This window comes from Diachasmimorpha longicaudata, chromosome 17, assembly GCF_034640455.1.
Source record: "Diachasmimorpha longicaudata isolate KC_UGA_2023 chromosome 17, iyDiaLong2, whole genome shotgun sequence".
In the NCBI taxonomy this organism is placed as follows: Eukaryota; Metazoa; Arthropoda; class Insecta; order Hymenoptera; family Braconidae; genus Diachasmimorpha; species Diachasmimorpha longicaudata.
The window spans coordinates 2,058,527-2,074,875 of record NC_087241.1 but is presented as its reverse complement, the minus strand read 5'-3'; the positions used below and the strand labels follow the sequence as shown (position 1 = coordinate 2,074,875).

Sequence of the window (16,349 nt, the reverse complement as noted above, 5' to 3'; positions counted from 1 at the left end):
TAATAATAAAAAGACCTCCGTATCATATGATTTATGCACCACTGGAGTGCATAATTGCTTAACAAAGGTATCACGGTAGTATTCCCTGTTAGTTAAAAGCGGAAATAATAAGGGAAAATGTATATGTAAATACACGCACTTTCTTCACGCCTCATGAACGTTATTGCTTTACATGTTTTGAATTAATTTTCTTTTGCACTGAGTGAAATCCTTACAACAGATTGAAGACGTAACTGTCCACTCAAATTCTTGTTCCCTTAAGTGTGAGAATTAAAGTCGAACGACTGTGATTTGTAGATTTTATCACACCTAGAACTATTACCAATTATCCAATCCATTACCAATTACCAAGTAATCCATCAATTTTCGGGTATTGTGACATTTATGGATTCGAATGCCGGTCCGTTGGTTTAGGAACAGCATCATATGGGTCAAAGAGGATTGACTGAAATAGAGGCTCAGTTCTGGGGGTTTTAGTGACCCCAGCGGCATCGTAGTACCTCACCCCAAGAGAGGCAGGGCGCCACACGCAATGCCGAGGTTTTTGCCCATTTTTAATTGCAAATAATTCTTAATCCCTATCTTACTATAGAGAATTCTCATTTACAGAGTGTCATTGAAGCCGTGAATCAAGAAACGAGTCGATTGTTCTGTCAAAAAGTTGAAAAAAAAATGGTAATTGGGTTTGGAATGACGCCTTGCCAATCTCCTTAATTTTAAATGAAGCATCCTCATATCCTTGTTTCTGCTCATCCTAATGTTATCTAATTTCAATGAAAAAAAAAAGCATTTCAGTGACGCAGAGGACTACACCTCCATTTTTAAGTAGTCGGCTGAAGAGCAGACACCCCAGGATTGCGTGTGGCGCCCTGCCTCTTCTGGGGTGAGGTACTACGATGCCGCTGGGGTCACTAAAACCCCCAGAACTGAGCCTCTACTTCAGTCAATCCTCTTTGGGCTCGGTAATGCATCGCCCAAGAAAAAGTCTGGACTCTAAATGTCAATCGGGTGACGCGCAACCGGGTATACACGACACAGCTACCTCTTCCATTACGTCTAAATAATTTTGAATGATTATCTTGAGCAGGGGATAATAAATTAGAATATTGTTCTTAGTTACATTATACAAATTGTTTATGCTCTTTTCAATGGAACATCTTTCATATTTCTCGGATCGATAGTTACCAAAATATGCGATTTTATATAGAAAATTGTCAGAATGCATTCGTGGCGTTAGCAGCACTGACCCACCCGATGGGGGGCCTCAAATGTATGTACGACATTGAAGAGTTAGCAACAACGAGTTTGAATGTGTTGCAAACATTCAAAGAAGTTAAATGGAAAAATCTAAATTCAATTTTTAAAAACTAAATCCATGAAACATAATTTTTTTTTGCTGTTGAAAGAATCTTCCAAATCTAATGACAAAAACGAAAATAAATCTTTCTAGAAAATGCAACAAGAGACAATTGTGTGTAGTGGTTTGCCCTGCAAATTTTTGAAAAATAAATGGAAATAATAAACAGCGCCAAACAAAAGTTCTTTATGACGAAAAAATAGCCCAACCCAGACTGCACCAGTTCAGGCCCCGAATTGCACACTAGCCTTGATCCGAGACTAGCAAGTTTTCCCCCAAGTCTAGCCCCGGTACAGCGCATTAGTTCCCTTTCACCTGGGTTTCAGCCGAGGAAATTGAATAGAAAATATAGAAATAGAATAACTTACATAGAACATCCCTTGACTTCGCTATGAAAAATTGTCTATTGAACATTTGAATATAATCCATTATCCCTAAGCTGGTCACCCGCCGCGGGATTAGTTACCCCTGTTACCCTGGCAGGAGATGAGAAATGGCCAACAGTCGGCCGATGTTGGCCCACCCCCGGCTGACTGTCAGCCAATGTTGGCCTACCCTCGGCCGACTGTCGCCCTACCCCCGGCCAACTGTCGGCCAATGTCGGCCTACCATCGGCCGACTGTCGGCAATGGTTTGCATAAGACTAGGCTATTTCACCAAAAACGTTGCTGGATTGCATTGAGCGAGCGGCATTTCGGGTACTTTCATTTATCATAAAAATAAGTGAATCCCCTATCAGAATTAATTTTGCCATTTAATGATGTTGAAAATTATGTTATTCTCAAGTCATTATAGTTCTATAGATGGTAATTTGAAGTTTGCAATGTACCCCAAGGTCAGCCAATTCATAACAATTCATTAAAAGTGATGCACAAGGGATTTCCCTCTTATGGTGACCAATCTAGAGCTAAATGCTAATAGAAAAGTTCAACAGAAAATCAATAAAATTTTATAAAGAACTCATGAGGTTTTCTTATAAACTTTTTTATCCATAAGTACAAGAGTACGTCGTGGTTTTTAATATTCCGCCTCACCTTTACAAGCCGTCGATTCATAAAAAATTGGAAATGATTGGTATGCATTCAGAATTTGCATTATTTTCACGTAGAAGCGAAATATTCGACCTTCAAGTGGCCACTTGTTCAGCATTTCATTCATTCTCCAGTCGCTCCTAGAGTTGGTATATTGTTTAACGGTGCTGCAATCATTAGTGATCACTCGAGGGTTAACAAACCTCATCAACTCTTAGCGTAATCCAGTATTTGTAGCGAGGACATTACTGTATGTAAAAAATGACACACTATGAAAATATAAAGAACGGAAAATAATGAATTAATTGGAGAATTAAAAAGAATTAGCTTCTTAAAAAAATGAGAACGAATTTCGTTAAAAGTTGTTGAATTTTTGGAGATTTCCTCAACTACAAAATTCACTGTTTCTCCTCTGAAAATATGTTCTACAGTTTTATTGCGGTAGGGCCCTGAATATATAAACAAGAAGAAAAATTTTATTACCCGCTTTTCTGAGTAACATTTGTCGACCGGACGTGTTTAGGGGTGGAAATGTTCTGGCCCCAAAGGCCCAAAATAAGGCTCTACTATCTTTAAGTTTAGTCTCTCTTGAGAATCCGTAGAGCAACGTACCTCTTGACTGAAGTAGAGTCACGAATTATTCATAGAGAATAAACGATAGTGAGTGAAAAAACCACCTGAAGTGTTATTTACTTTAATCCCATAATCCAATAAAAGTAAAAAATAACAAGGAATAAGATTCAACAAACAACGAGTCCTCTCCCACTACCTATGGAGCTCGTAGATTTTTCAAATCGTTGAAGAAAGAATGTATCCAAGTGCTGACCAAATTTCTTAACCACAGTAACATGAAAGTCTATATCGGTATTTAAAAAAAATTGTATATATCCAGCCTTCATTATTATAACCCACCATTTTCATCTATTTTCTATTTTTTCTGTTTCATTATATTTTTAATATAACTTGTCATAGTGTGTATAGCGATATCAACCTGTAGGTTTAAATAAACTCAAATGAAGAAAACGTTTTTTTATAACTAATCAACCTCCACTATTATAAACCCCCACTTTCAACTATTTTCTATTTTTTTCTATTTATTATATTTTTAATATAACTTCATATTTTATATAGCTGCATAAACCTGCAGAGTTAGTGAAGCTTAAATGAAAAAAATAGATAAAAAAGTGTATATACCCAGCCTTCACTATTGTAAACTACCGTTTTCAACTTTTTTCCAATTTTTCTGTTTCATTATATTCTTAATACAACTTGTCACATTATATATAGCCGCATAAACTTGAACGTTTCAGTAAACTCAACTAAAAATAAAAAAAAAACAGTCCTCTAATTTCACCTCGACACTGTAATTCCCCTAAACCATAAGTTTTTAGTCACTAGAATATACTTTCTTAATAATTCTACAGAATATAGTCTTGGAAATGATGATTGCTCACGTGATGTAAACAGCCGACACCGCTGGACGATGTAAGAATTGCACGTTTGGTGTTGGGAAGTCAAAACTTGCGTGTGTAGAAACATGACCAGAAGTGAGTTGATTGGACGGTTCCGTATCGTAAGTGAAGTAATTACGCAGTGAGCTGAAGAATGAATTGAAACTCCACGTATCACCCGCCGTTAATTGCTGCACAGATCTGGTGTCTCTCGGTGGTGCTGGAAGAAATCATGGAAAGAACAAGACAAATGAAAAATAAAGACATTATTCATGTTTATGACTTTACCAGTAAAAAATAATTTAATGCTGATGTTTATGTATTTGAAAATTGCATATAGAGCGGCCGTTTGAAGTCGTGGTGAAAGGGCCTCCTGCATCTCACATTATTTACCCTAGCGATTATCTGCGGTTGTCACGATTACTGTTCTCACGATCGTAACCGACCTATTATGCTCCCGCTGATATGTTAACGTGAACGAAACTTTTACATTTACATGGACATGATTTTTCAGGTTAGGAGTGCTGATCAATCTTGGCATTTCAAGTAGTATGAGCACGTTTCAGGAGAGTCCCTGACGATTGTGGGGCAAAAGAAATTGGAAAGAGACAGGAAAATAATAAGACAACCAGGTGACGAACGCCATTCGACAGAAGTGATGTGACCGGTACTGTACGCGTTATTTTTCTTCCTTCGTTTCTAATGAGTCGATTGTTAACATACATCCAAATGAATGGGCGACAATTCGATTCCAAAAATGAAAGTGCAGATATTCGCGATGTGAGTTAGTTGTGGTACTGACATTCGCCAGGGGATTTAGAAAGATATATTTAACCTATTAGTAACATGAACTTCAACAAAACAATAAATTTTGGTACAAGCATCTGACGTCTGATGCTCTCGTATGATAACAGCTACGATCATACCAAATTTTAAGTTGGTATCCTAATTTTTCATCAAATTATTGAGGATAGAATAGTGAAATAGGATTTTTGGATACCAGTGCGACGAGGTAGGAACGAGTGTGAAGTTGGCGGCCCCAGAGGACGCCGAGGGCAAATCTGCGGCAATAACAAAAGAGTTTTCTTTTTTACTAGCTCACATACTGAAAGATTTGCAAGATGCTGCTTCGCAGCCATGTATTTTCGTCTATTGTTCGAGTATTCTTTGGCTGAGTTTATTAATTCTCGTATATTGTATTCGTCCTCACTTTTCTTTCTTGACAAAATAAATAAACTCTTTAAAAAAAAAAAAAAAAAAAAAAAGGACGCCGAGGGCTGCCAATCACACAAGTTAAAACACCTCGTCGCACGTATGTCCAAACTGTACTTTTTGGTAGTGAGGTTACTTCTAAGGAGTGGTGAATTGTCATTTTTCGTTTACAAGTAAACGAAAAGACTCTTTTCGACACGGGTTGAACGTAGCAGCAATGACAAAAATATTAAAAAACGGATAAATGGGGATAATAATACATATACGGGTATATATGTAGTATCCTACCACATCAATGGGTCGGCACCAACGACACACGAAGTTATTATTCGGCCCCTTTCGCCTATTGTCGTACACCAATACACACAGACACTCGCCCCGAATATTATCGCGACTGACCAGCAACAGATTGGGCAGTCTAAATTTAACCTTTGATTTGTATACATCTTTTCACGTAATAAATTTATCTTTGATGAATATTTAATAATTGTTAGTCGAGTTAGTTAAATACCCCACTCACTTCATATATATGTATATATGTATGTGGGATGTATATTTTTAAGTTTAACTGAGGGACTGTTAGTGGGTAAAACCCCTATTGATGGAATATTTTTTGAAAGCCGAGTACTCAGCCATAAAATAAAGTGGAGGCCCGAGGTCCATCGGGGAAGTCCCCAGTGGAATTGCGGGACCGGGTGTTAGATTATAAAATAATATAGCGAGGTTTAGGCCTGAGTGAGTAAAACGAGTACAGCAGAGGGCACTTTTAGTATTTAAGGACAAACAAATGATTAGGTTATTTATTTGTTAACCGAAGTTCGCAGTGTCGGGTTTCTAGTTGTATCTGTAGCTTTCTATTTTAAATAAATCGAATCCTATCTTATCTTTAAAATTGCTGTATTGAATCCTACATGTATATATATATATATTTTCATAGCTTTGTATGGTGCCCACTGAGGCGAGTATTTTGAAAAAAATTGAAATCCTTGCAGTAGTTTTTGAGATATTGAGGAAGAACGAAATTTATAAAAGTTGATATATGTCAGGAACTACGGGACCGATCGAGCTGAAACCACTCCTCAAAATAAAGATTTGTAGTGCCTAAGAATTTCTTTCTTATTTTGTGTTCTCGTATTTTTTATAAGAGAGTTTTTGTACCCTTTGTGTTTTAGTTCTAGGTAAAAGAGCGCTAAGTTTTGAGAGAGTTTAGTTTAGTTTTTCAATAGTGTGTATTTAGAAATTTTAAGTGTCGAATATCGACGAATGTTTAGGTCACATAACGTGGAACACATTAAAGCGTGAACAGGGTCAGGAGTGCAGGAGTGTGATCCTGAGTGTCAATGCGCTCATTCTTTAGGACAAAGATTGCCTTAGTTTTATAAGTGAGACCTTTGTGTGATTAGTTTTAAGAGAGGGAAATAAAGAAAAAAACAAACTGGACTTTTTGGAAGAGAGATCGGTGGAGAAGGCAGTTCGTCGAGAGATTCTGAAGGAGTAGCACAGAGCAGATTATAAATTCATTTTCACGTGGTCTTCTTATATTTTCTTTAAAAGTTTTAATAAAGTTAATTGTTATTTGATAATTTATAAAATACTCCAACAATTGATCCTACAAATTAATGATAGCGATCCTAAGTTGAAAATTCAGATTACACACTTAGCGACAAATTTTACTGCATTTTTTCCACAATTTGGTCAAAAATAATCTCCAAAATTGCGAATTTTTCAGTTGATACACACAGACGTGATGGAGACAATTAAGGAGAGCTATGGCACTGCAAAAAGGCAATCGAGTGCATAGAAGATTGGGATAATAAGAGTAATAGCGAGGGTATCATTCAGTTAATTGGAAAATTGCACGAAATGAGTTTTAAAATGGTCTTATTTAACTAAATAAAACGAAATAAACAGCAAATTATCTGTGATTTGACCGCAATAATGTACGAAATAATTATACTATGCACAAGCAGTGCCAGAACCAATTCCCACTTATTTTAGAATTTTCTTTCTTCTAAACGCATAATGGAACTAGTTAACAAAATTGATCTTTTCGCACGATGCATTACGGTAATTACAGATGTTCTTCACATAGTATGAGAACAAAGGAAATATTTATCCTTCGATCATAATGGGTATGTGGCTTTCAATTTAAGATGGTTCGTTAACTTCTAATTTCCCCGTTTGTTCTTCTCAAAAACTACAGTAGCCACTGAATGGGAAGAAAATACGATTTGGCATGTCATCAAATGTTCCGGTTATTTTCTGATGGTTTTCATGTTACGAATATTTTTTTATGGGGCAGGAGGGTCATTTTGGATCAAATAAAATTATTCTTGATGAGCTGCCCGATGGGGCATCGATCAAGAAAAAGTTTGGACTCTAAATGTCGATCTCTAGCAGAGTCAGGCTCAGCATCAAAGAAGATTGACTGAAGTAGAGGCTCAGTTCTTGGGGTTTGAGTGTCGCCAGCGGCATCGTAGTACCTCACCCCAGAAGAGGTAAAGCGCCACGCGCAACGTTGGGGTGGCTGCCCCTCAGCTGACTCAATAATTTCCCAGTAGCAGTCCCGCTGACAGAGGGACTAGTCATAAATGGCGGTGTTCTGCGTCACCGAAATGGTTTTTTCCATTGAAATTAGATAACATTAAGATGAGCAGAAGGGAGGATACGAAGATGCTTCATTTAAAATTAAGGAGATTAGGAAGACGTCATTCCAAACCCTACTACCATTTTTTTTAACTTTTTGACAGCATAACCGACTGGTTTCTTGATTCGCGGTTTCAAAGAAACTCTGAAAATGAGAATTCTCTGTAGTAAGATAGGGATTGAAAATTGTTTGCAATTAAAAATGGGCAGCCACCCCAGCATTGCGTGTGGCGCCCCATCTCTTCTGGGGTGAGGTACGACGAGGTAGTTTCGAATGTTATTTTCGAGACAGGTCAACGAAAGAACTTTCTCGTCTTTCTATCGAAACATCCGGAAGTGTATTGAAGAAATAGTTTGCGCTCTAGTAGATTTATTTATCCCATCTTACGCAAATATCAATAATATATTTAAACAAAATACATATTACGTATACACAAAAAGTATATTATTGTTGTGTGTCATCTCGCAGAAGCTTAAATTTTCGGTATTTCTTATCATTTTCCTTTCATTCCTCTTTTTCCCAAATTAGCTGTCCCAGAAATTATTTTATTCAAAGAGAACGTATTCCCCGCGTTCACAAATCCATGAATCGAAATTATATTCACTATTTTTTAATCCTCAGTGCAGCTGCCCTCTTAATGGTTTTATTATGGTATTGATATTTTATCCAAATCTCGAAATAATTAATTTTCTCCAAATCTAGAAATCATTAAATTGCTCGTGAAACAGCTATAAAAGACCCTTCGTCCACATTTTTAATTATCTTCCTAGATTTTAATACTCATTCATTCAAATATTTCTACGTTTTTGGGGACGTTTATAACTATCCAATACCTTCATGACGAACCGCAATAATGTTTTATTTGCACCAATCGGTTCGTCTCGATAATCCCTCATCGCGGGATGCACGTACCTTAGCGAACCCAAGTCTGCCGCTCCCTTCCACCTCTCCCGTAACCGAAAAAACCTCCCAATTTCTCAAAGATAGTTATTTCCCACCTCCTTTGTGTTTTTCCACTAATGAGAAAAACTTCTAACTTTAATCTCATTCGTTCGGCATTGCCACCACTATTTTGCCTATAAGACTAATATTGTGAAATTGTTAGTCAGCTGAATTTTAGAACCTCTTACTAGTTACATCTAGTAACATCTGTGTCCTTTTTTTTGAATAAACGGAAAGGTAGTGAAAACAAGTGAAGTGTTTCGATCCGACAAATCCAAGTCTTCCAATATTCATCCATCACCTCCTCACTCATTCCAATCCTTTCAAAAAACCTCCTGAACTAGTTACACAAGGAACCTATTCGGCGAGTACCAGTTAGGTTAGGTCGTTAATGTATCAATTCAGACCTCTGGAATTTACAACTCTAGACGAATAACATTCATTTCATTATTCACCCCCTAACGATGATAAAATACATATTTTTAATGTATATCAATAAAATATATATTTTTGTTTCTCGACCTATTGTTTATTTGCATCTTTCACGGCATTTGTTGCAATCCCGAAAACGCATAACTGGCAATCGCTTGAGGGGGTGCCATATTATTTTTCTTAATTTTATGAATTACAGTGACGAAAGAACTTATGGGAGTATTGTAGTTTAATGTTTTCGAAATTTCTAAGAAATTGATTTAGACTCATAACTAATAGATAAAAATGACTAAGAAGTAGAAAGTACGAGAGAACTATGTAATTAGTGGTGCTGGCCACACATTCTAAATTTACGACTTTTGGCTGTTATATAATTAATAACATTCTCTCTCGCTTCATTGGAAAATTCTTGAAAATTATCTATTCCTGATTTAGAATACTGTTCAGGTGAACATGTCAAGTGCATATCAAGTGCATTACCGAGATTTTAATTTTCTTAATACTTATGTTAATTGATAAAAAAGTATTTGAAATTTACAACCATTTTTAACAGTGAGCGCTATCACTAGACGAAAGATCGAGTATAACCATTTGCCCGAGAGTTGCATCCCGCGACGAAACTCCCTCTGTTGCGTGCCAATACCCGAAATTAGTATTTCCCATTTATTTATGTCTCGGCGCGTCTTGGGATATAAAAATCAAAAAGGGTCTTCTAATTTCATAGAGCTATTTAGCCATAAATTCTTCATTAACTAAAATCTTCCCATTCCCGACAATTTTTTCTCCTTACAACAAGGGATTATTTTTTCACCCGACCGTCGGTCTACTCTCTTAATGATTATTGACAGCAATTGGACTAATCCTCAAATTCACTGATCCCTTCTGCCTACTCCCTCTTCCCTACCACCTTGCAATTTTCCACTAACAAATTTCACACGAAATATTCAGACAGTTGAGAATGAACAGTGAGTGAAACAACATTGTAATTAAAACCCCAAGTGTATCCGGTATTTTATTTAATATAAAGCATTTCTTATCAATCGTCTAACATTCCTTCCTATCCTCGTTAACTCAAGTGATACAAAGAACCGAATCGGCGTATCACGTTTCCCAATGAATTGATTTTGCATCAGCAAACCAACCAAATTTACAACTTAGCTGGAATCAATTTTGATTATTAATTTCTGACGAAACACCCTCGCCGAGAAAAAAATATATAATTTTTCCAATAACATTTGTTTCGAACAATTAAATGCCAAAAATCCGCATTCAAAATTCGCTTTAAATTCTTATCACCAGAATATTTCGTTGGCAAATGTATATTTTTCTCGTAGTGCGTAAAATAAGAGTAATTGCTCCCGATTTGTTAATTCTTAAAACGATAACTGTTTATGTCTTGTTTAAATAAAATATCAAGATCCGAAATGAAAGATATTCATTCAAAAAATGGAAGACGAAAGAGGGCCATTAACACAGGTGGTCAGTAAACCGCCTTTGATCTAGATGATGAATGCCATTGCTTTGCCTTGTCTCACGATAAATCACCTCATGATGAGAGTGGTTGTACATTCAAGAAAACCACAATATGAGCTAGTATGCAAAAAGCGTGTGATGACCAAATCACTGCTCCCAGATGCCGCTGACCACAACTACATCGGAGAGATATGAAAATGTCTAAAAGCTTGTAATTTAAAAATTTCAAATACTCAATATTTTAAACTAAAATAATGATCATAGTTTGTAGAATAAAGACACCATAAATGACCCACCTCTGAGGTTCCAACACTTTGAACAAATTGAGGGTATATATTGTTGTATACTCACTATATTTTAAACCAATGAACCTTAAAAAGCGACGACATTGTAATGCAGTGGATATTAGTCTATAGAGGGTCAGAAGGGGTAACACATTGGTATTTATGGAAATGATTGAGTCATCAGCTAAAGAACTAAAAACCCATAAATGACTTTTTTGTCAATTTTGCTACATTCAGCCCGTCTCGAAATAGTACATTATATCATGAAGACGATAAGTGGCGGTTCGTGAGGCGTGTGAAGTTTGCTGCACGAGGCATGTCACGCCGAAGACGATCCGAGTCCCAGCGAGGCGACGCCCACACCCCCCACAATAGAAATAAAGAAAAGCAAAAGGTAGTTTTTTAAAATTAATCATAAACCTTTCTTTCATTTTATACCTATTTTGAACAATTTTTTTTTACCTTCAATATGAAAAAAAAATAGCTCTTTGGACGCTTATTTACATATGACAATAAATATGGCTGCTACCAGGGGAATAGGTTATGGAGGCCTCTTCGGGCGGTGTAGATCATACCGGACTATACATTTTCCCGAACACAGAACGCATGCCCGAGGGATGACAGTGCCTTAGGGGAAGAGGATTGACTGAAGTAGAGGCTCAGTTCGGGGGGTTTGAGTGACGCCAGCGGCATCGTAGTACCTCACCCCAGAAAAGGAAGGGCCCCACACGCAATGCTGGGGTATCTACCCTTGTTAATTGCAAATAATTCTTAATCCCTATCTGTGGAATGCATGAAATGAGTGAAGAGTGAGTGAGTGAGTGCTTTGTTCTTTTGGATATTTGCGCACGTGTGAAAGAACAATGTGACACTAGTGGACATTAAGATTTATTTTGACGCCAAGTTTTCAATGAGATTTATGTCTTTGTTTTACTATAAGGAATGCGAGGAGAAGGAGAAGTGTCTGCGGGACATGACAGTTTTATGATGGTCATGTTTCGAGTTTTGAAGATTTTCTTTATAATATAACGGTGGGTTTTGTCCAGCCATATGGGGTCATTCTCAGGACAGACCTTAGATTGTTGAGGACTCAGGGGGAAAACTAGTGTTAAAAGAAAAGAAGGAAAAAACAGGGCATTTTCGAGTTTCGAAAAGTGGTGCGAGTTCAGTTACTCCAGTTGTGACTTGACCGGTTACGCGAGAGGATACTCTTCGCCTATTTCTAATATAATTTTGACTGTTTACTATTTTAAAATAAACTGTTACCTTTATAAAATAAATAAATCCTATCATTTTTATAATATTGATCCTACATATCTTATTACGCAGAATTCACATTCTCAGAGTTTCTTTGACGCCGCGAATCAACAAACAAATCGATTGTTCTGTCAAAAAGTTGCGCACAATAGACGAACGCATACATTGAGCAAAAAAATCAGTAAATTAGAAAAAAAATTTTTTTTATTGCGACAAAGAAATATTTAATAGAAAGAAATGAATTATAATTCATTTTGATGGCATTAGTGGTATTTGACAACAATATTTTTTTCGAAATGGCCGACAATAAATCAAAGTAAACGAATTTATTTGATTCAGGAAGATATTGATTTGATACTATTGGAAGAAATATTTCTTTGATTTGCATTCGTCATTTCCCTCAGTGCAGTCACTTCGGTCTCCGCCGTCGATATTTATTAAACTTATTCGATACTTAAATCATTAATATACAGTAATATTTTCAATTTTTTTTTCTCCAACTGCGGTTAAAATCTGTCAGTAGATAATTTCGTTGATAGTCACTTTCTTGGAAACTAAATTAAAATTCGATGGATTCGTACTAATGAGATGGTTGGAGATAATCGTTGTACTAATTCGAAAATGGTAATGGGTATTTTATCCGATCCAAATGAACAATTTTGCCATGTCTATGTGACCATTATCCTTTTTTTGGTTGTCCAAGATTTCTAAAAATTTCCTTTGTCGGACAGCGTTGGCAAATTAATCACGATTCATTGAGCAATGAGTAGGTTTTTCTCCTCACTTGTCATACCAATTTGTTCGGTGATTATACTGTGTAATTATCTCCTTTTCACAACTTTTATTACACTCTTATTTTCGTTCTTATTTTAGAAAAGTAGGTTCACCACCTGTCTCAGAGTTTCTTGGAATGCGTGACGGATGTAGATATAAGGTTGTATATATATATAACCTTGTGCCTTTAAAAAGTGATTTTATTATGAAGTAATCTGCAAGAGTAATATAGACTGACAAAACAAAATTTTTGCTCCTAAATAATTTTTTCAGAAAAGAAATTTATTTTTTGGAAAATTCTTTTTTGTCTTTTATCGCGATGTGGATCATCTCCATATGTTGCTGTCATGGTGAATTATGAACTTATATATAACCTTGAGTGGAAACCCCTCATTGTCTCTCAAAGTTCTCCAATTTGAATATTTTTCAGTGAATTAAAACACTTTTTTTTTTAATTGCGATTTTTATAATTCTCGATGACATCCGATGAAGGTCATATGTAAGACAATCCTCCCATGATTTAACATAGTTGTAGTATTCGGACATGAACCTGAGTCATATTTTTAGTGACATAATAGTTAACTAGAATAACTACTTTCTTTCAAAATAATATTTCCTGTTCAAAGACATTTTTCAAATATTTTTTTAAACATTTTTTATCTCAGTTTTTTGGAGTTTAGCTCTCACGGTCCACTCGCGCCTTCTTATTCGTCTAGATCTTTCCTCTAAATAAAATCCTAAAGATCTTGGACTAGTATTTGCTATATTTAAGAGTGTAACTGGAAGACTTGAACCACCATCCGTTGGTTCAGACAGATTCCCCGACTTTCAGCCGCATTAAAATGTTCAAAAGTAATTTTTTACTGAAAAATATGAAAACAAATATATTTCTAAACTTTTCAATGGCGAGGAGAGAGTATCTATGCTACTGCAAGTAAGACAAACATCGATACTATCGATACCTCGAAAGTCTATCACGCAGATGCCTCAGTCGTTCAGTCGTCTGTGGCGACTGATTTGAATTCAAAACTCATTTAATTTTCAACCTTTCAATTATGATTTTTATAATTACACCGCGCGTTGTCCCTCATATAAATTTGAATTTATATTAATTAAAATTCTCTATTAATTGAAATTTCTCAAAATTTGATTGATGGAGACACTAATTAACAGTCTAAATTTCGGCATCGTTACACCCACCATTATCAAATAAAAACAATTATGGACAATGGACCACAAGTGTGCACAAACATACAGACAATCTTTGAAGATATGATTTTTTAAAATTAGTTCACATGTCTAATCATTTCCAATCAAAGTGATCAGATCGAAAAAACCGCGATTACACGACTTCCCTTCCCTGCGGTAACAAATAAATAATCGTCATAAATAAATAATCGGTAACAAATAAATAATCGTCGTAAATAAATAATCGTCTAAATAATTTTTCTGTGTTGATCTTGGGGTTCGCAAAAAGGTATTTTTACACTGAAAAATCGATACTAATTCATATAAATCCAAACTGGCCAACGCCGGTTGCATCGTATAAAAATAAAAACAACAAATTCAAGTGCAAAAAGTAAATGATATGCACTTTCATTCCATTTTCACCTGCCGTTGAGTGCCATAATCGCTTGAATCGAATCGGATTATACTGCGAAAACATTCCTAGATCAAGGAGACACTGTTGCATCAGGAGATGTGGACACACCGGAGTCAAGAACTCCGAATTACGTTTTTATTATTTCCCTGGAAAACCTTGGGAGGGGCAAAAACAACAAAAGTGAACTAGAATCATTCATTCCGAACAATCGGATGTGATAATTATGAGCGAGTGGTAGAGTTGAATGTAACCAAATGGAATTTAGTTAATAATTGAAGAATTGGTAATTTGAAAAGTGAAAATTTACTTAGACAAAGCTTTTCGTGTGTGCATTCGTTAACGATCGGTCAATTGATATTTGTTGAGGTTGGATGGATATTTAGCGTCGAGATATGGCGTGAAAATTCGTCTCACGCATCTTCATTTTCTTCAGATATTCTTCTGATATTTTATCGCTCATTAATTTTCCTCATCCGGAGATTAGCATTGGCTGGTCCTCGAACTCGAATAAGTGAAAATTACTACAAGAAAACATTATTCACATATAATACCACAAGTGCTTCAAAATTATCGAATATTTCCCGATAGATTCGTTGCAAACAAATGAAGGAGTCAAGTTTTTCAGGCTAAAAAATCACGAGTACGAAGCACGAGTGATTTTTCCTGAAAAACTTGACGACTTCATTTGTATGCAGGGAACCTAGAGGGAAATATTCTATAATTTTGAAGCTCGAGTGGTATTCAGGGGATTATTTTTCCTATCCAAATTTCGGCCAAGAGAATTGTGCCATGACATGAAAAGAGGTTTATTTGGTTAAGTGTCGTTTGTTTACCAAAATTATCAAAAAATTATCGCATATAATACCACAAGAGCTCCGAAATTATCGGATATTTCCCGATAGGTTCGTTGCAAACAAATGAACGTGTCAAGTTTTCCAGTTTAAAAATCACGAGCGCGAAGCGCGAGTGATTTTTCTGGAAAACTTGACGAGCTTATTTGTTTGTAGGGAACCTTGAGGGAAATATCAGATAATTTCGAAGTTCGAGTGGTATTCGGGGGATTATTTTTTGCATCCAAATCTTGGCCGATAGAATTGCACCATGAGACATAATTTTCAACGAATTGCCATTTAATCTGTCAGATACAATTGAGGGTTACTTCAACATTTGTTTTTTTTTATATATATCAACATGCAAAATTTCCAGTGAAATTTCCAAGAATTTCCGCTGAAATACCGTGTTGGCTATACAAAATAACGTCGAATGGTGCAATCCCATTGGCCAAGATTTGGATGGGAAAAATAATCGCTGATATTCGAGGTAGGCTATACAAAATATCAACAAATGGTGCAATTCTATTGGCTGAAATTTGGGTGGGAAAAATAATCAGTAGTAATACCCCAAGATGTTCAAAATTATCGGATATTTCCCGAGAGTTTCGTTATGTAGCAACGAGAAGGATAAGTTTTACTGGTCAAAAATCCGGAGCGTCTTTCTGCGAAACTTATCCCGATCGGTGCTACGCAGAAAAACTGGAGGGAACCATCCGATTAATTTTGAAGGTCGAGGGGTATTTGGCTGGATTATTTTTTTCATTCCAATTGCAAACAATTAAATGTGTGGCATTTCACGTCATATAGTATGGTTTTTCACTCGTAACTGTGGCTTCTCCAACCTATATTTTCTGTCTGCACAAAATGCAGAGAATTGTTTCCAAATTGTGGCCTTTGTCTTCACTGTATTATTAGGAACATTATTTTCAATTTTTTGATCAATAATCTCCAAAGATTCTCCTCCAAATCTGCTCATGTCGAGGTAAAGTCTTCGAACTTGATTTTTTCTAATGACAGTTTTGGGGTTTGAAACGCGTACAAATTGTTTATCGG

General features: G+C 36.0%; 1 protein-coding gene across 2 annotated transcripts in view; it reads right to left on the bottom strand.

Annotated features, from left to right (window-relative positions):
• The window catches only part of LOC135170627 (peroxidase-like), a 44,195-nt gene that overhangs the window by 14,597 nt on the left and 13,249 nt on the right, over nucleotides 1-16,349 (bottom strand). For both annotated transcript variants that reach the window (XM_064136621.1, XM_064136622.1), the window contains exon 3: nucleotides 3,843-4,059. In XM_064136621.1, coding sequence (XP_063992691.1) covers nucleotides 3,843-4,059 — 217 coding nt within the window. The remainder of the gene's footprint in view (nucleotides 1-3,842; nucleotides 4,060-16,349) is intronic.